We start from the raw sequence: 19,730 nt of genomic DNA on the forward strand, positions 1-19,730 counted from the left end.
ATAATGGAGAAGGCGTGAAGTGACCAGAAACTGTTTAGTCTTCTCCCCAGGGCTTTTGCAATTCTGATGCTGTCCAGTTTATTCTAAATAAGATCAGTAGCTTTAGGCAAAAAATACCAGGTTGTTACCTCAAAAATCATCCAAGAAGTATATTTTTGTTATGTTTTTTTATTGCAATATAATGTGCACATCAATGTTCTCATTTTTATTTTATGCATTAGTGGACATAATGTCAGTCTACCTTCTTATATGAGATCTGATGATTTTACCTCACTCCAAGTCGCTGTCATGTTGCTCTGTCTACCTTCTTCCAGAGTTACTTCACATATTTTGTAGGCTTCTTCAGTTATTAGTTCGTTAGTCAGTTTCTCTGTGGCTGTGTCGCTTCTCACGCAAAGAATGAGTCGACCTAATGCGCTCAGTCAGCCTCACTTCCACAGGTTCAGTCAGACTACATGTTGCCTTTAGGACAAACCCGTGCACTGGAACGTAAATCCTGCTAATACTCAGGAAAAAAATGTTTAGGCACCTCTCGTAAAATCCCCAGTTAAACAATTAAAATCTGATTTGCTTTCCATAAGCCACAAAAGGTAATTTTATAATTTGTAATCTTATACTTAGAGAAAACCGATTACAGCGAAACATTCCTAATTTATAACTTGAACGAATAAAGGATCAAGATTAGTGCATTAGCGGTCTGTCTTTTTTATTTTATTTTTTATTTTGTGTTGGTTCTTGGAAGCTGCAATCATCTCTGTGTGGAGGCTTAGGTGCGTTTGTCATTACTTTTATGTTTAGAAGCCATAACTTCTGTAAGCTTCAACATTTTGTGGTGTTTATTTTTTGAAGATGATATAATTATCTAAATGGTGAGTTAGTATCAGGAGAAAATTTGAGAAAAATTTTCAAACCGCATTTCAACATCATTTTATCACAGGCCAAATTTCTTTACTGACTTAGGCACATAACGGTGCCTTATATCGATTGTTTTCCTGAAATCATTAGAATTTTAATTTTTACTGGATTTACAGCCGGTAAACAACACAATACAAGCAGCATACAAAATATCTCCTGTAGCTTGGAGAAAAGAAACTTTTTAAGAGATTTACTTATGCTATTTTTTTCCCCAGAGTGTGTAATCAGTATCTTAACAGCAATAGAAAGGCGTCAATGGTCTCAGACTGAAGAAGGATGCTGTTAGATAGGAAAATCTAAATTATTCTCAGGACACTGTCAAAGCAAACTTTTAACAATTCGATGCTTAGGATCTAAAAAAAACTATACATCAGTTCAAGTAAACTGCAATGCTGTGGATTTCTACAACACAATTCTTTTGCATCATACAGTGATCATCAGACATCACCAGGCAGGTCAAAGGGTATGTCTGTTAATTACAGTGACTATCACTGGTGGCATTGAGCCGCAGTCCTGAGCCTGCCACCCGATGATCCTTCGCCTTTCTATGCATTTAACACTATAATTCATTTTGATCAGCACCTAAACCAGCCTGCCATGGATTCTTTGGACATGTTGACTATTTTTGTCACATGAAAGCTGCAGCGTTCACAAGCAGTGTACAGTACACCACTGATTGCTGCAGCTGCTTCTCTATAATAACTTCATGTAATCATGTGCTATCGGTGTATGTGCATTTTTGTGAGTGTGACTCTACTGTGGAGCACTTTGAATAGTTCTAATGACTAGAAAAGCACTCATACAATTTACCCGGAGATGCTTGAAACCTTTGGCATCACTTACTGCCCAATTGATTCGGCTAATAATTGTCTAACCACTTCGGGGGCCCTCATAGAGCGTTGAAATGTTATTCCCAGACGGTCAGTTGATCCTTTAACGTGTAATGTACCCTGTTATGAGGCAGCAGAACATGGAGATCGCTGCATTGATCCCAGTTCAAAGACATTATTCAGATCAGGAGACCCACGCCGTTCACAGACATGACGGGGCTTGATGTTCCACAAAATGATCTTAATTTCTTCCCATTTAGAGACACATCACACTTGTTTTACCTAATGCCAGCATGGATGCCATGATAGGAAGTACAGCTTCAAACAGGCAGGATCCAGTTAATGCAGTTTTGCAACTTGTTAAACATAGAAAGCGTTACTTTGTCAGTCTTCTGGGTAATCAAATGGTGCAAAGGGATACTAAATAAAATCCTCCATTTTAACTTTAGAAACTAATAATTTTTATTTAGATTTTAGTTGTTTTTCCCATAAACCATGTTTTTTTTTATGTATTCCCCTTTTTATTCCTACAAGTTGGCTTGTATCTCTGCTGCTTTGGGTAAGACGCCGACAACTCACAACAAGGAAAACCCTTCTTTGAAGCAAAATGTCATCAATGAACTATCCTTTTAATTTGCCTACAGGAAAGATTTATTCTGATGATGTCAAAGAAGACCTTGAAAGTTAGCAAGAGCGCAGCTACTTTACTTTAATAAATGTTTAGCTTTTGCAAAGCTCTGAGGAAAAAAAAGTGATATATCTTTAAATGACATTTGAGCGATTTAGGGTGCACACAGATGTGTAGGTTTTCTGCAGCGCCATGCGATGGCTGCACAGGCACGTGCGGCTCGAGGCGAAGGCGAGGTCAGAACAGGGTGAGGAGCTCAGTGAGCGTGAAGCTGAAGGTGGTTATAAAAGAGGAAGACAGGTGCATCTCTGCTCTTCTGTCAGGGCGAGTAGTCCTCAGGGTTCAGCACACATAGTGCAGCTCCTCTCAACTGTGAGATTACAGTTTCTATCGTGCAGCTTTCTCAATGAAATGTGCACAAGCATGTTCCCCGTTTGGCCGTGAATGATGATGGTGATGCAGTCGGATATGCCCATAAGACATAATGATTTTCCTCTCTTGTACCTGACCAAACTTGTCATAAGTTATTTCTTTTCTGCTGTCCAAAGTCATCGGGTTTATGGCTGGTTTATGTTGACATTTATATAACATTTCTCTTTAGACTCCTGCGAAACAAAGTTTTGATTCTGATAAACATAAAAATATTCAATTATAGGCTTCAGATACAGATAATTTCCGTCTGTTTAGCTGTTGTATTTTGCTTATCGCAATGGGAAGGGAGGAAACCCTACTGCAGAATGACAACTCGCTGAAGGGGTCATACAGTGACTTGCAAAGATATTCATAAACCTTGTACTTTGTCACATTGTTTCATGACTTCCCAAGATATTCTCAGGCCAGAAGAAACACACAGCAACTTGCAAAAATGTTCATAACCCTCAAGCCTTTGCACGTAACAACCAGGAACTTTGTTTTTATTGGGATTTCATATGATAAACTAACACAAAACATCACATAATCATGAAAAGAAACTATGAAAATGCACGAGCCTCACATTTTATTACAGATAAAAGCCGAAAAGTTAAATGAGCTTGTATTCAGCCCTCTTTGGTCTGATACTCCTAACCAAAATAAAAAGCAGACACTTATTATTTTTTTTTAGAATTAATTCAATTAGTAAATAGTCCACTTGTCTATAATCTACTCCAGCTGTTTTTGGCTTTAGAGGAGAGCATTAGTGATCAAATTGCATCACAGAGAGACAGACAGGGGAGAAACATGCGGAGAAGTTTAAAGCAAGATTAGTTTATAAAAGATTATCCCAGGCTGTGAAGATCTCACAGAGCTCTGATCATTACATCATCCAAAAATGGAAACAATATGGACCAAGAACAAATCTGCATAGACAAGGTCATCCACCTAAACCACCCCCCTGAGCAAGTGACAGCCCCAGTCAGCACTCTGGAGGAGCTCCAGAGATCCACATCTCAGTTGGGGGGAATGTATTGACTGGACAACTATGTGAGTTTTGGTGTTTAGGGGAAAGTGGCAACAAGAGACCAGAAGGAATTCCCAACTGTAGTTTGCCAAAAGGTCCCAGGGGACACAGGAAACAATGAGGAAGGACCTTTGGTCAAATGGATAGCTAACACTCTAAACATAGCATCTCTGCTGTAAAACTTGGAAGGAAATATACAGAGAAATATTGGGAAGTAACTGGTTGGAGGCTTCAAAAGGCTTGAGAGTGAGGTGAAGATTCCTCCTCCAGCAGGACAACAACATTAAACCCAGAGCTACAATGGAAATGTTTTTATCAAACCATATTTATGTGTTAGAACAGTACAACCAAGGTCCAGACCGAAATCCAGATGAGGATCTTTTCGATTTATATCTAGCTGAATATTTGGAACTAGATTGGAAAACGGATGTTTACAAATGCTCTTGATCAAATTTGAATCAGATGGAGCTGAATTTACAAAGACAAATGGGCAAAATTGTGCTGCTCTAGAGCTGCAAAGTTGGTTAGATTTCACCCAAAAGAGCTGTAGGTTTAACAGAGGCAAAAACTACAAGGTATTGACTCGATGAGCTGAATATAAGAGTAGGCCACACTATGCAGATTTTTCTTTGTGTATAAGTGTGAAGACCAAATGTAATTTTCAATCCAATTTACAATTTTGCACTGCTTGTGTTGATTCTGCAACATAAAATCCCAATAAAATAGATTTAAGTTTGTGATTTTAACAAAAGTAAAACTTGAAGGGTATTTAATAAAGGCGCTGGGATCTCCATGATTGAGCTGGGATGGCTGGGGAGGGACGTATCTGAGCTTCCGTCCCAGACGTGTTGCCTTTGTGACCAAAAACTGTTTTTTATGCAAATCTAAAGTAATATTTAAGTGAAATATGTTTGACTTTTACTTTTTCAGTATCAATTATTCAATTATCTTATTTTTCATGTAATAGATTGCACAAATGGTTAGACTTTGACCGTATGTTACTGACCTTTGCATTTCAGAGGATTTGCGTATTTTGAAAAGCAAAAAAAATGTATTTTTTTTATTTCAAAAGTGTTGTCTTGCTTTGGATGGATGTCTTAATCTGAGCCTGTCTAAAATGAACAACACGGAAGAGGGTCAGGAGAAAGCGTGACAATGAGCTCACTCTGCCGGCTTCCCCAGCCAGGGATTCAATGATGGCAACATCAGGTTGCTGTCTTGCCTCTGTGACGACAAAAGAGGAAAGCGTCGAAGATGTTTAACCAGCCCCGCCGGGGTCAAGAATGCAACCCACTGGCGACGAAACAAAATTCCTGAGTGATCTTTTGAAGTGAGACCCTCTGAAATCTCAGCGGCCGGCCAATCCTTAAAACCGCCGGATCCTTGCCTGTATCCCAGACCGGCCTAACCTGGTGGGTCACCCCCAAGTTTACTTTCTCAGAGAAGCGGGCTCTGCTCAAAGAAACAGAATCTATGCAGCTTAAACTGTTGTGCAGACACAAAAGGAGGGTCATCTCTGCCCCTCCGTCTCCTTCTCTTCGCGGCTCTGTTTGTCAGCAACACAATGGACATGAAGAGACTTTGATTTTTATTCTGAAAGGAAAAAAAAACACAGAGGACATTTTATTCAGCCATGTCACAAATCTGATTAGGTTTGGCTTTTAAATGGCTCTAAATTCTTTAAAATCTTGAATATGTGAGACTGGGTCTTGTTTTCACATTTGAAGCGAGCGGTTTTTGTGTTCAAAGCTGAATTAATATAATTCAGTACATAAAAAGAGAAAATATAGCATCCTAATTAAATTAAATACCACACAGAAAAGGCAATGATTGCAGAAAGTAGTTTATTTTCTCTGTTGGTTCTTAGATTAGTGCCACTTTAAGGTATTACATTAACATAATGTGCTATTAGCTTCAAATACTGCTCCAGATTTAATAAAAGAACAGTGCAAATCCATGGTGCTTCAGGTCAAAGGCTTCAGTCAAAATTCATTGTCACCATTTATCACATTTATTTGGTAAGTAGTAAGATAATAATGTCTATTAATTTATGCACAAATAGTGAAACTTTCTGGTTTGTTTGTTTTAGCTTTAATTATCTTAATAACTGGTTGAAGCGACATTGTGAACTTTCTTGAAGTTTGGTTGTGGTTTTGGCTTTTGGTGGGAAAACTCTGCAACTTCCAGTTAAATGAACCCAACAATTATTTCCATTATTAGAAATAAAAAGGATTGTAAAAGGACCAATAATTATTTCCATTGTTGGAAATTATTTTTCCATTATTGGAAATAATTATGGAGATATCTTTGGAGATTTAAAGCCTGCATTTCTCACTTTAAGATCACTGTCTTTGTGTGCTGCAGTTGAGAATTCATGCTGAGGACAATCTGGCAACCAGTGAGTTATAATAGAAGAAAATGTTACTTTGTTTTAAATTCAGAAAATTCAGCAAATGTAATGTGATGCAGAAATGCATTAAAAATGTAGTAGCGTGGGTGAATTCATTGTTGTTTGCTCTGATTACGAATGCACCAGATGTTCGCTCTTCAGGTCAAGTCCAGATTTAGTTATATGGCCTCTTTTAAAGCACAGAGCCACTCCGTAAGCTTTCCATGCAAACAAAGTAAGAAAAGGGTTCAAACTGCAAATGCAAGACATAATTTGCTCCTTATGATAATAAAATTGCAAAAAATACACATATGCAAGATACACATACATACATTTAAGGTTTAGTTTTTTTTTAATCATGTTCATTTTTACTATCATGTTTCTTCTGACGGAAGGTAATGACATTTTGGCCAGAGTCCCCACATGAGAGAGCTACAGATTAGGGTGATGGCAGGGAGGGCTACCAGCCTCAAGGACTTGGAGCTCATCTCCAAAGAATAATCATACAAATATCAGTGCCAACGTGCAAAATCTGGTCGACACTTAAAAGACAGTCTTCAATGCGGTAAGTACAAAAAATGAATTTTTTTGTTGATAATAGAGCTGGAAACTAATTATTTTAGACATGTAATTTTTAAATTAAGACATAAATTAAGAGCAAAACTACTACTCCTTTTATACTGTTTGTTTTTTTTTCCAGAAAGAGAGAGAGAGAGATACCCCTCTCATTTCTTTAAAGAGACCAAAAATTATTTTTTATATAAATTTGCCAGGTGTATAAATAATTTGTTTATACATACCTTATATAAAAGAGCACAATTATGATAATACCACATAGTATACAGATTCTGAGTTTAAGGATATTTTGACTTCTTGTTTCTTTCATTGTACCATAAACACAAGCTGGAAAAGGGACTAGGTATAACTAAATTACCACTGGCTGGGATCTTGCTAGTAAAAAAACCCAACAAAAAACATTGTTTATATATCGTAAAAACGATATATAACCAGTGCAAAGATCTGAGAACTGGAGTCAAACATTTACATTTCTTGGGACGTTGTGCCAAAAAATTTAACTTTGAATATTTAACTATTTTTAGTGTCATTATGACACTTTTAAAATGTATAATTACGCTGTGATTTCATCATTTGCTATTGCATTGAAGGTAACTGAGATAAGCTTTGATTCTGGGGCTTAGTGGCAAACATGGGATTTTCTATTATGTCTTTCAGCTCTTTGTCTGACATACATGAGTTGATTTCACCGGCATGCTGAGTAGGAGAGAGCGTGCATCATTAAAGTAATTGGAAGATAGGAAAATGTAAAATCTTTCATTTCTGAAGGACGTGCAAAGGGAAGCATTGAGAAAGTTTGTGAAGTTTTCCCCCACTGGGAGCTCTGTGGGATGAAACATGCAGAGACTGAGCATCCAAAATCTAACCTTTAGAAAAAAAGCCTAAATGTTACTGTATGCAAAGGACCAAATAAAAAATCTTCATGTTTGAAATTTTAATCTTAATCCAATCTAAAACACAAGATTACACAATTGATATATTTAAAGTAGTTTTTCTTGTTATAATTTAATAATAACTAGATGTAAGAAAAGGTTCCCTGATCAGCCAATAAAACTGATGTTACCCATTCGTACATTTAATATGATTTGGTTACACTTTATCAATATTCGTGAGTACACGTGGTGTAAATTTAACATCCTGTAGACATTTAAATGACTTACATCCAGACAATTTCTAAAACGTCCAATTAGTTAGTTATATTTCAATTAATAATGCAAGTTAGATCAATAATTTGAGATTTGTCAGAAAATGTTCACCTTTTTAAATGAGTTCTAGCATGGCGGCGTCTCGACTGATGGCTGCAGCTGAGATGTGCAGCTCATCGGCAACAGTTCAGGTCCAGCTTGCTAAACAATGGTGGGTTGCTGGTTGTTTACCTGAAACCATCCCACAGCATGATGCTGCCACCACCAGGGACAGCTTGCTGATGGTAATGTGCAAAGTTATTTTCTCATAAATTTAGTTTTGCAGTCTTTTTACGTAAGAACGTTCACTGTAGCCATCTACTCTAAAATCGTACTTTAAACTAGAATTAGAAATCGACACATGACACATTTTAAATGGGAATTCAACCTCCCCATTACTTCCATGTTTTGGCATGCAAATACTCAACAGTCATGTTTTAAATTCACAATATCTTTTTTAATGCACAGTAGGCTGTCACACCCATCTCTTTATTATTTCCTTCATGTTTTCCATCCAAACAGCCAGACTTCCTGGTAATATTTTACAGTTTTGCAACATTTAGTGGAAACTTCAACACATTTCAGATTTTCAGCAGGGACTTTCAGTGTTTAACTGTTTCTAACTTCATAGCCCGACCCAAACTACACATAATGAAGGTGGGAATAATGGTCGACTGGGCAAACATCTTCATTTAGACCCAACCAAAACATTTGCTACCAGAATAAAGCACCTGGAGCCTGAGATTTACTAACTAATAATTCAAATTTGAATGCCTAATATTTAAAACCTCACATAATGGTGTTTAGCCTAATTAACTGGTGTTCAGGAACTGGCGGAGCATTGAAGTCTCCTCTCAGCTGCTATTAATGCGCTCACGGAGAGCATAATTAATAATTAAGAGTTTAATAATGGCGTCTAATTTATTGCTGCGTCGCCTTCAATCTCTCAGGGCCGCATCCCTTTATGCTCCGTTTATTTCTAGCCGTGTCCAGGTCCCTTTTCCTTCAGCACACCGCGGAGGCCCTGGAATAAAAAAAAAAAAAAAAAGGTGGTATTCGGATTATCAACCGCATGGGAGAAAGCAATAAATGGGCCGATGGGGTCCTGAATGGGTGCAGCGGCGTGAAGGGGAGTAATTACAGCTTCATATTAATTGTGTTTTTTTTTTCTCCCCCGCTTCTCTCCGGACACACACACACACACACACACACACACACACACACACACACACACACACACACACACACACACACACACACACACACACACACACTGGTGGTGACATATAGGAAACCCCTGTCTTTGTGCTGAACACTTCAAGTTTCAAAAACAAGGCCAATTGAAGCGGCGCAGCTCAAAGCCGGCGCCATTGTCGGCGAACACATTGAGTTTTGATTGGGAACAATGGTGTTTCTCAAATTTCGAGCAAAGAGAAAGCCATACTCCATCTGTGATCTCAATGAGCGCCTATTCATGGGCTTCCTTCTTTTCTGCGCCATTCGGCGGTGGAGAAAAGGAGGCAGATGTGGAGGGATAGAGCAGGGAGAGCGCATTTTAATTGGCTGCAGTGTGTAACTCTCTCTCTCTCTCTCTCTCTCTCTCTCTCTCTCTCTCTCTCTCTCTCTCTCTCTCTCTCTCTCTCTCTCTCTCTCACTCTCTAAAACACACACACACACACACACACACACACACACACACACACACACACACACACACATCAGAGTTATATGCTGGTGTAGTAGTGGGTGCAGAATGGGGAGCGAGGGAGACCAATAATCTCGCCGTGTTGATGAATACTTGTAGCCCATTCATTAAACAAAGATAATCCCTGCCAACCTACCTCGGGGGCAGATAAACGTATTTTGTGTTTGTGAGTGTGAGCAGTGTGTGTGTGTGTGTGAATGTGTGTGTGTGTGTGTGTGTGTGTGTGTGTGAATGTGTGTGTGTGTGTGTGTGTGTGTGAATGTGTGTGTGTGTGTGTGAAGTGGGGGCTGCCTGAGTCCTAGCCAACAGCTTTGGCAGAGAGAGAGAGAGAGAGAGAGAGAGAGAGAGAGAGAGAGAGAGAAAGAGAGAGAGAGAGACCCTTCAAATCTTTGAAATATTCATACGCCACTCTGGGGTTATCCCCCATGTATAAATAAGTGTTATTCTAGCGGCTGAAGAGATGCTTGAGGGACCTCTGTCTGCCTCTTCAGATTAAGTGGCCCCTCGTCTCATCTCAGCCTTGCATACACGACCCTACAGCGTACATCGGCGTATGTGATCAATGCAGACCTTCCTTTAATGCAATGAGGAACAGGAGTTAAAATAAATGTTGTTGTGCAATTTTACGATTTTATTTATCATAAAATATCGTAAAAAAGGATTGTGTTGATTGATTGATTGAAATTACATCAACAAGACTGATAGACCTATAGATGGCTTAGCCCCAAAGCCTGTTGGAGGCTATGTGCATGGCGATGCATGCACACACGTCACCCTTGATAAGTAGGATTTAATTATTGCTTTATCTATTGTAATCTATTGCATTTCCTGTTAAGCCCCTGGCAGAATTGCAGCTGAAAATAATTTTCATTTGATCAAGAAGTCTGTTTCTGATAGGAAATGAGACAGGTATGTCTCTACCAAGACAATGTAAAAGGAGTATCAAATGGAATTTTTTTTTTTTTAATTTTAATAAAAATATGAAGTGAAAATTATTTGTATTCTTTTATATAGTCAGGTAAAAACTCTGTGTTGACATTATACCAATCAAAACCTTCTTCTAATTGCTGACCAACATGCTTCCTCTGGAGTTTTGATGATTTATCTTTGGTGGAGAGCTCCAGATCACTGAGGTTGGAAGGCCTCCTCACCATCACCCTAATCTTGAGCTCCGTCCACAGCCCATTCAATTCAGGACTCTTTTGTGGGCTAAACCAAAACCTCGAGTCAACAGAAACATGTTGATAAAAAAAAAAAAAAACTTGTTAAAAGATTATTCGTGACTTAAAATTTTGGGCTTGACTCATAGTTTCTCACTTACTTTATGTATATTTCTACCCACACACTGCCATTATTTGTTAAAGAGAGATGAAGCAAAAATAGAAGAACCAAATAAACTATATGCATCCTACCAAGCGGAGCAGATGCTGCTTTTAAATGCCTTAATTAACAGATCATGGTGTCAGAGTTTCTGCAAACTGTTGCATCGGCCCAGTCAAAAGTCCAGACCTGCTCAGACATTAAAATCTGCAAGATTCCACAGACTGAAGCAATACTGGGGAAGAAAGTGGACCAGAATCCCTCCTGATGTGACAGATTGATGAACTAAAATATAAATGAATACAGTAGATTGAAAATTGACCATTGAGGAAATTTGCTGTTGAATTTGGATCCCAGCTGTTGGAACATGTGCTTAATTTCTCACACCCAGGTTTTTTGACTCCTTCTTTCTTTAACTAACAGCATTGGATTTGTTTGTTTTTTATTGTGTCCCATTACTAAAAGCTCTTGGAGAGTTTACTTTCTTTTTCTGACAAATGTACATTTTCATTAAAACATACCATGCAAATATAACCCAAGGCAGTTCTCAAGGTAGTCTGGGATACATTTAGGCAGCAAAACAATACAAGGCAATCTGACTCTAATCTACAAGCAGTAAATACATAGGAAGCTCCCCAAACCCTGTGGAACCAGGAAAAGGACCAGAATTACACTGTTAATGTAATCATACACTGCAAAAATAGACCTAAAAATAAGAATTTCTTTCTTGAAATTAATGTATTTGCCCTTGATTTGAGCAGGTAAATAGGACTATTTGCCAATGGAATAAGATTTTTGCACTTAAAATAGGAACAATTCATCTCCATCATTTTATTTCAAGTGCAATATGTCTAATTATCTTATTTTAGGGGTAAAAATACTCGTTCCATTGGCAAATAATCGTATTTACCTGCTCAAATCGAGGGCAAATACATTAATTTCAAGAAAATTTTACTTATTTTCAGTTCTCTTTTTGCAGTGTAAACTCTGGGATTATCCAGATCCAAATACTAATTGAATTGAATATCAATTGAAGCCTGTATGCATCAAATAAAAGCACAAAATCACCCCTGTTTGCTTTTAACTAATGTCAGGCTGCAAATAATACCAGCATAGTTTTCAGATAGTTAGTCGGATGAAGAGCATATTGATTGATTCATTGATTACTTTTGAATCACTGAAGCTTCTTAAAAATCTGTGCTCTTAAATTTATCGTTGGAGAAACCCCTTATGGATGTAAGACTGTCTCCTGGGTTGGGGCATTAGCCCCCTTGATGCAGCCAGTCCACTTTTCTCATAGCTTGGGTTGAAATGTTTCAGTCGCATCTCTATGAGTTTGGATGCGTAATTAACCTTTTTGTGATTCTTAATAGGCACGTTTTTTTGTTAGGATGAACGGTGAAGGCATTTTGAAGCCAGATTTCACCTCATGGTTGGTTATTATAAAGATGACAACCAATTCTATCAACATATGTTTTTGCAGTGTGAGGTTGCATTTAGCTGTTGTAAGGGGAAAGCTGTGGTTGTAAGCCCGCTGAAGCTGCTTTATTTGAAGGAATGCATTTATCCTGATCCATTTCCCCGGCGCAGGGGAGCTGGTGTGAAGCGGCAGGTTAACAGCCTCTTGTCTCTGAGCCCGGGGCCTACACTCGGTGTGCCCGTCAAGCGTGTAAATGCTTGAGTGAGCCCCCTCCTCTTCCTCCTCCTCCTCCTCCTCCTCCTCCTCCTGCCTGCTCCCCTCCTCCTTATCCGCTTTCTTTTCTCGGCAGGCCCTTGTCTAACTGCTACTCTAACCTCTGCCTCCCCGGGACAGAGACGGCTGCAGCGGCGGGGCGACACGGGAGGGGATCCGGGCCCCGCCGGGCCACAGGCGGGGCAGCGGCGCTGGGAGAGGCCGCTAAAGAAGGAGGAAAAAGGCTCCGCCGGGGTGCGGGGGGCAGCGGAAACATGCTGCTACATATGTTGGGTCAAGCATGGCCTTTGTTGTGATCCCGAAGGGTGTTAAAACTCCACTCATCTGTGTAGCCTTCCTGAAAGAAATGAAAGCATGGCATGGGTTTTTGGATGCATATGGGCCTAATGAAGTGGGTAAAAGAATGTTGGATTTTCTAAATGCTCACAGTCACTTTTAATTGCATGGGGGGCATTTTTAATTGGACCAGGACGAATAGGGGGAGCTTAATCCTCATCATAATGCATATTTCTCGGAGATGAAATTTCCGTTGCCGGACCAACAGCCTCTGTCCAAACCCCGGCTAAATTCATATTCATGCACCAACCCTCATTATTTAAACTTAAACCCTTCATTTGTGTGGGACAGGGGCTTTGAGTTGTTTCAGTGGAGTAAGCTGAGGGTTAAGGGCCTTCGCTTCATCTTTTTGAAAATGATTTTTTTTTTCATAGAGGGGCTCACAAATGTAAATCTTTTTCTACAAACAGCATTTTTTTCATAGCAAAACAACAGCTTTCTAGTCCTAAGAGTTTTATTATACAGTTATTAAAATTCGGAGCATGACAACCACTTGTGATTTTTGATCTGGGCTCACTGCCCAGGGCGGCATCGTCTTGGGAGAGCCCCTGTCAAGGTTTCCATTGCTTATTTGCACGTCCCGTTGCATCGGAACAGGCTTCCTCCAGTGAAAAGAGTCGGGACTGCATTTAATCATCCAGAGCTCTAAATCTAAAACGCTATAACAGCTTGAACTGGGTTGTTCTACGCTGCAGAAAGATTCATTAGAGGACAGATCTGTGAAACGTTAGTTTTTTTCTTGACAGTGCTTTTCAGCACAGGAAACAATAAATAAATGGATAGATGGGTAAAATGTGTGTGGAAAGTACCATTGATTAAAACAACCATTGTATTATAACCATTATATTGTGTGAATTTATGCAAAACCTATATTTTGCTCACAATTGTCAGTTCGTCTCAACACGTTTAAAGTTACATAAAATTGAACCCTCATGTAACAAAAATGGCTTATTATTTGCTTTGTGTCTAGAAAGGATGTAATAATAGGGTATAATTTAATTAAGCCGTCAAATAACAGTATTTTTCTGTTCAAATGAAATTTCTCAAATTTTTTTTTTTTGTGAAATTATCTTTCAATATATCAAAGTAGTTTAATTTTAGCTTCATTGGCAGGCATAAAAATAATGTCTGATGCCAGAAACAATAACACAGCATGTGTCAGGGATGTCCTATATCATGGTTGGATATTTTAACCACTACCTGAAAAAAGATTGGAAAATAGGGACGGCGTAGGGGTAGGAAATGGGATTAATCCCAAATCCGAGTTGTGAACACCTTCAGAAGTAGTGGCACACTTTCATTGGCATTCATATTCTGGATTCATCCGCGTAAAAAAAAAAAAGAAGAAAAAAAAAACACAATGGGGATGACACTCTTTTTCTTTCTCTTTTGTCTCAATCTAACACTTAGACCAAGTCGCTTTTTAAAAAAAAAAACGAGTTTCTATTCCTTGAATTGGACATCCATCATCTTTCCAATGCGCGCCGGGCCTTCTCTGCTACTTCCATCCAAAGGAGATCAACGCCCATGCAGATAATTACTTTGAATGTCAAAAAGATGTAGTTTTAATATCGTCTCTATTAGCCCGTTGGCAAGGTAATTAAGGTGCAGATGACAGCGGCGAGGGAAACAGATGGCATTTGCTTACAGTGATTCAGAAAGTAAACAATGAGCCTGGGAGGGGAGAGAGGCAGGGCTGCTGCAGAGCGCTCTCACTGCTGCAGCGCGCCCAGCAGCCATTTATCTCGGCTCCAAGGCGTTGATCACCAAGGCTGTTGTTGTCATCCTCAGAGGCATTGACAATTGTTGATTAGAGAAAACACCTAGAAGTTTATTTTTAATTTAGACCCCAGCAGCAGCAGGAGTTGTACGGCTCCGCGAGCGAGCAGGTGAAGGAGCAGGTGTTGCCCTTTGGCGGCTCTGCGCGCCGCGGACTTCTTAAGTCTGCGCGAGCATCGGGGCATTATCACTTGTTAGTTAATAATGGAGGTCTAATCAGAGGCCGGAGCTCCCAGAGCAGAGCCAGGATTTTATGGACGGTGACGGAAAAACACAGTAAACTGTTCTGTTTTCCAAACTTATCATAACAATAATAATAATAATAATAATAATAATAATAATAATAATAATAATAATAATAATAATAATAATAATAATAATAATAATAATAATACATAGTATTAGACTTCATTCCTAATTATGATAAAGTTAAGTGAAATAAACATTAAAATAAATATTACAAAAAAACAATAAAAATGTACAAATGTTATAAACATAATTTGTCGCAACTTAAAAGAAATTCAAAACGAACTTTTGTGTCGTTTAAAAGGTCAATCATTTTTGACTGAACCTACTGAACAAACGCCTTTTTTCCCCCTTCCTTTTTTTAATTTACTGCAGACGGTGCAAGTGTTAATTTTTTTTGTCCCGGCATTCAGCAAACAAGCGCGAAATTAACTGATGCTTAATTGACGCGTTATTATTTTAAAACCTTTTCCTCTACATTTTTAAATTGTTAAAACGCATTTGCTGAAGATTAAAACAAAGGGAAAAATAATGAAAACGCAATGAGACACAACACACTTGTCCAGTTTGCTTTTTTATTTTATTTCAAAATGACATAAAAACAGTAGAATTGTACATATTTCTATTTAGCTAAAAATTTCACATATGGCATTACATTATTACAGTTGAAATAAATCCGTAAAAACATTTTATATGTTTTTTTCTGCACCTTTCTCATTCGAGGAAGCTAAAGCTTGCGTCAGCCGAACGAACCCTGGAACAACCATGCAACATATAGTCTCTGCATGCAGTCAATAACTAGGAGCAAATTATTGGTTTCCCCCCTGCGATAGTAAATCTTACCTTTTTCTAAAACCAACAAAATAACTTATACTTACCTTAGTGCTGAGGTTTAAAGACGCGCTTCGGTTTACATTTGAACTCTTAAATAATATCTTATTGTGTGGACGCAATAATGTCGCCGAAGCAAAAATGCTTTCAAGGGATGTACCAAATGTTATTTAAAGGGATTCTAAACTCCCTTTATTATAGTGCTTAAATGTTCTTGCTTTGGACTCTTGCGGTGTCATGAGGCTGCATAAAGTGGCAACAAACGTATTGTTTAAAATCTGTTTAAAAAAAAATCATTTTTTTGGGGAGATATACACTGGATCGATTTGAGCTTTCCGGGAACTCCCTTCAGATTCTTAACACTTCATATTTGGGGAAAAAAGAACTCAGGTGGACACAGTTGAAGAAAAAAAAAAAAGAGAGAGAGACAAACCAATCAGATCGCTCCTTCTCCCTTTGGCCAATGACAGACGCCACATTGTTGTCAAATTTGTCTAATGAAAACGTAGGAGCAACAATAGAGAGAGGGGAGAGAGGGATCTGTATCCACTGACGATCTCAGGAGGAAGTTAGTGTCTCAGGCTGCGGCTCCTGGACACTTTTTAACTTCTGGTCGAGGAGGACTGATCTCTTTTCTCGGCTCCTTCTCGTTGCGGATTTAAACGCGTCTGTATCTCCCAATTTTCTTCCGGACAGCTTCTACCAGAGTTATTTGTTTTAAGTCTGCTTGTAGAAATCGCCGACTTCTCTGGTTGCGCAGAAATGTTGCAGCAGATGTGATCAACTCAGGGCCAGTTTTAACTAAGACAGATCGCTCGTCCTACTGTGCGTCGCTCGCTTACTTGGGTTTCTATTGCGTCACTGAAGAAGACGGCATGGATCTGAGACCGGAGCTCCCCACGGTGTCCTCCGCCTCCCAGGTCCACCCGGGGGCGGCAGCGGCGGCCGCGGCGGCCTCCATCCCGGTGTCCATGGCCAGCAACCTGCTGCGCGGCCCTCCGCTGCTGCTGCGCGCCGCGGACAAGTACCCGCGCACGCCCAAGTGCGCCCGCTGCAGGAACCACGGCGTGGTCTCCGCGCTGAAGGGCCACAAGCGCTACTGCCGCTGGAAGGACTGCATGTGCGCCAAGTGCACGCTGATAGCGGAGAGGCAGCGGGTGATGGCTGCGCAGGTGGCGCTGCGGCGGCAGCAGGCGCAGGAGGAGAACGAAGCCCGGGAGCTGCAGCTGCTCTACGGGACCGCGGAGGGCCTGGCCCTGGCCGCCGCGAACGGCATCATCCCCCCGCGTCCCAACTACGAGGTGTTCGGCTCTGTCAACAGCGAGAGCAACTCAGGTGAGCAGAGGGAAAAGTCTTTACTTGGGGCAGGTGGGTTTAGCTGAGAGCAGGACTTCACTGAAAGTTATTAGACCCAGAAAAGTAACGGTGGCTTGTCTTTAGGCGCCAAGAAGCTCCTTATTATACATTCATTGTTGGATGTTTTTGATGTTGAAAATTAGATTAGTACCAAATCTTCCGTTCATTGTCGGTCCTGTAAACAGGCAGTCATATAGCTACGAATCAATCGCGTCTCTGTTTTGTGTTTATTGATGATCTAAAACTTTTCTGTGGCCTTTGGGACAGGCGGCTTTTACGCAATATATGTTCCGTGATCAACCCACATAGATGAGAATCATAACCACAGGGTAGATTAGAGGAAATTAGTTTTAAATATGAAAGCCTGTGCCAAAGTCCTCTTGGCGCAGACAATGAGTGATGGTCCTTTCGTAGGAAACTGAAAAATGCAAAGGTACGAAATGGCAACCGTACTCTTGAGGGTTCCGGGTCAAATGACTGAGTGCTAACCTCTTCACCAATTCACCATGAGGTCTTCTTTGAAACCATCCAGCAAGCCATTAACAAACATTTTCGGTACCAGTTTATAAGATAAGATAAGATAAGATAAGATAAGATAAGATAGGCTTTTATTGATCTCACATTTATCCTAAACTTACTAAAGGCAACAATCCTATTTTAGCCTCCACTAATCTGAACCCTGATGTTCGTGTCTGCAGAGTCTAGCATCCAGAAGTATGAGCTGTTTCCAAAGACCCAGCTCTCCGGGTCAACCACCCCTCAGAAGTCCGCGGGGAAAGCAGCGTCCACCGAGAGCGACTCGGCTCCAGGCATGTCCTCCCCAGACGGCCGGCACGGAGGAGGCTCGGGGTCGGAGAACGGGGACAGCGAGTCTTTCGTCAACTCGCCGGTGTCCAAGCCTTTAAAGGACGGCGAGGAAACTCCCGGCTCGCTCAGCTCCCTCGGCTCGGACTCCGGTTCCGAGACGGACAAAGACGAGCAGGAGCCCTCCCCGTCCTCCGCGGCCTCCCGGCAAATGAACGCCATCGACATCCTGACCCGGGTGTTCCCCAGCCACAAGCGCAGCGTCTTGGAGCTCGTCCTGCAGGGCTGCGGCAAAGACGTGGTGCAGGCCATCGAGCAGATCCTCAACAACAGCGGCGCGCAGGGCGCCAACAAGTCCGGGCCCGAGGAGACGTGGACGGCGGAGAGGATGCTGCAAAGCGCGCAGCAGCAGCAGGCGCCCGGCGCGTCTGCAGCCGCGGCCACCCCGACGAGGCCGATGCTGCCCGGAGCCATGACGCTGAGCAACCGCTCCGCCTTTTCTCCGCTGCAGCCCAACGCGCCGCACTTCGGAGCAGACCCCGGCACCTACCCGCTGGGCACGCACCTGGGACTGAACCCGCTGCGCCTGGCCTACTCTGCGCACAGCCGGGGACTGGCTTTCATGACGCCCTACTCCACCACGGGGCTCATGCCCACCCTGGGCTTCAGACCCCCCATGGACTACGCTTTCAGCGACCTGATAAGGGACAGGACAATGCTGCACAAGGAGCAAGGCTACGCCAGCGGCCTGTACGGGCCTTTAGTCAACAACACGCCGGACAAGCAGTGAGACCGCTGGACTGAAAAAACACACACTTCATTGTACAGTAGCAGATCTGTGATGTGTCCCGGCTCCGCTCTGTGTATATTAGATTTATCAAACTTGTAGACAGTTGTTCTAAAAGGGGGGAGAAACTAAACTAAATTAAGTGTAACTTTAAAAATGTATTTTAAATCTTAGACTGCAAACATTTGGACGCTTTCCACCCATTTATCAACCGCATAAAATCCAAGTTCCAAGTAAAATCGAGCTGGGAGAAACTCAGACCTCCAACAGCGGGGCTTATAATTAGATAGATATTTATCATTGGGTTTCAGTTTTTATAGCCCTTTTTATTTTACAGACAGCTGGCCCAACTAAAAATTGGACCAAATGGTGCAAACCAGGTAATGTGTACAGACATTTTTTTCTTCCTTTTTTTGGTATGACTTCAACAGTCTCACTTTTTGCCTGTATTATATATAAATATATATAAATAACCTATCGCATTTGGCAAAATTAAATGCTGTTTGACTTCTCATCTATGCGTTAGCCTGACCCTCTTCAAATGTTAAAAGATGTGTTGTCACATAAATATGCTGAAAATAAAATGTTATTTTAAAAATGTGTGTAACTTGACTATTACTATTGTTTTAAAGTACACAGTTGTCCAATTGGGTAATGCGTTCGCCTACCATAAAAACAATTAAATGTAATCTGTGTTCTCAGAGAAGAAATTGAGATGCTTTTTTTTTTTTTCAATCACCACCGTGATACGAAACAAATAATGCGAAATCTTCACTAAATGCGGTCTGCTTTTCCTGAAATATTAAGTAATGTGTTTGGCATAAATTTAGAAAAACCTTTTGAAGCAGAGCAAAACTAAACAGGTTTAAACAAATACTTCCCCAATAATTTGATGTGTCAGAATTTCCTCTGA

The 19,730-nt window shown here is 40.6% G+C and overlaps 1 protein-coding gene across 1 annotated transcript; it reads left to right on the forward strand.

The window, feature by feature from the left end:
• The first annotated feature begins 16,362 nt into the window (after positions 1-16,362).
• Positions 16,363-19,419, forward strand: dmrta2 (DMRT-like family A2). The gene is made up of 2 exons (XM_012877790.3): positions 16,363-17,205; positions 17,925-19,419. The coding sequence occupies exons 1-2, from the start codon at positions 16,746-16,748 to the stop codon at positions 18,818-18,820; spliced, it is 1,356 nt and encodes a 451-aa protein (XP_012733244.2). The 5' UTR covers positions 16,363-16,745; the 3' UTR covers positions 18,821-19,419.
• The last annotated feature ends 311 nt before the right edge of the window (positions 19,420-19,730 follow it).

The sequence above is a fragment of the Fundulus heteroclitus genome, chromosome 9 (genome assembly GCF_011125445.2).
Source record: "Fundulus heteroclitus isolate FHET01 chromosome 9, MU-UCD_Fhet_4.1, whole genome shotgun sequence".
In the NCBI taxonomy this organism is placed as follows: Eukaryota; Metazoa; Chordata; class Actinopteri; order Cyprinodontiformes; family Fundulidae; genus Fundulus; species Fundulus heteroclitus.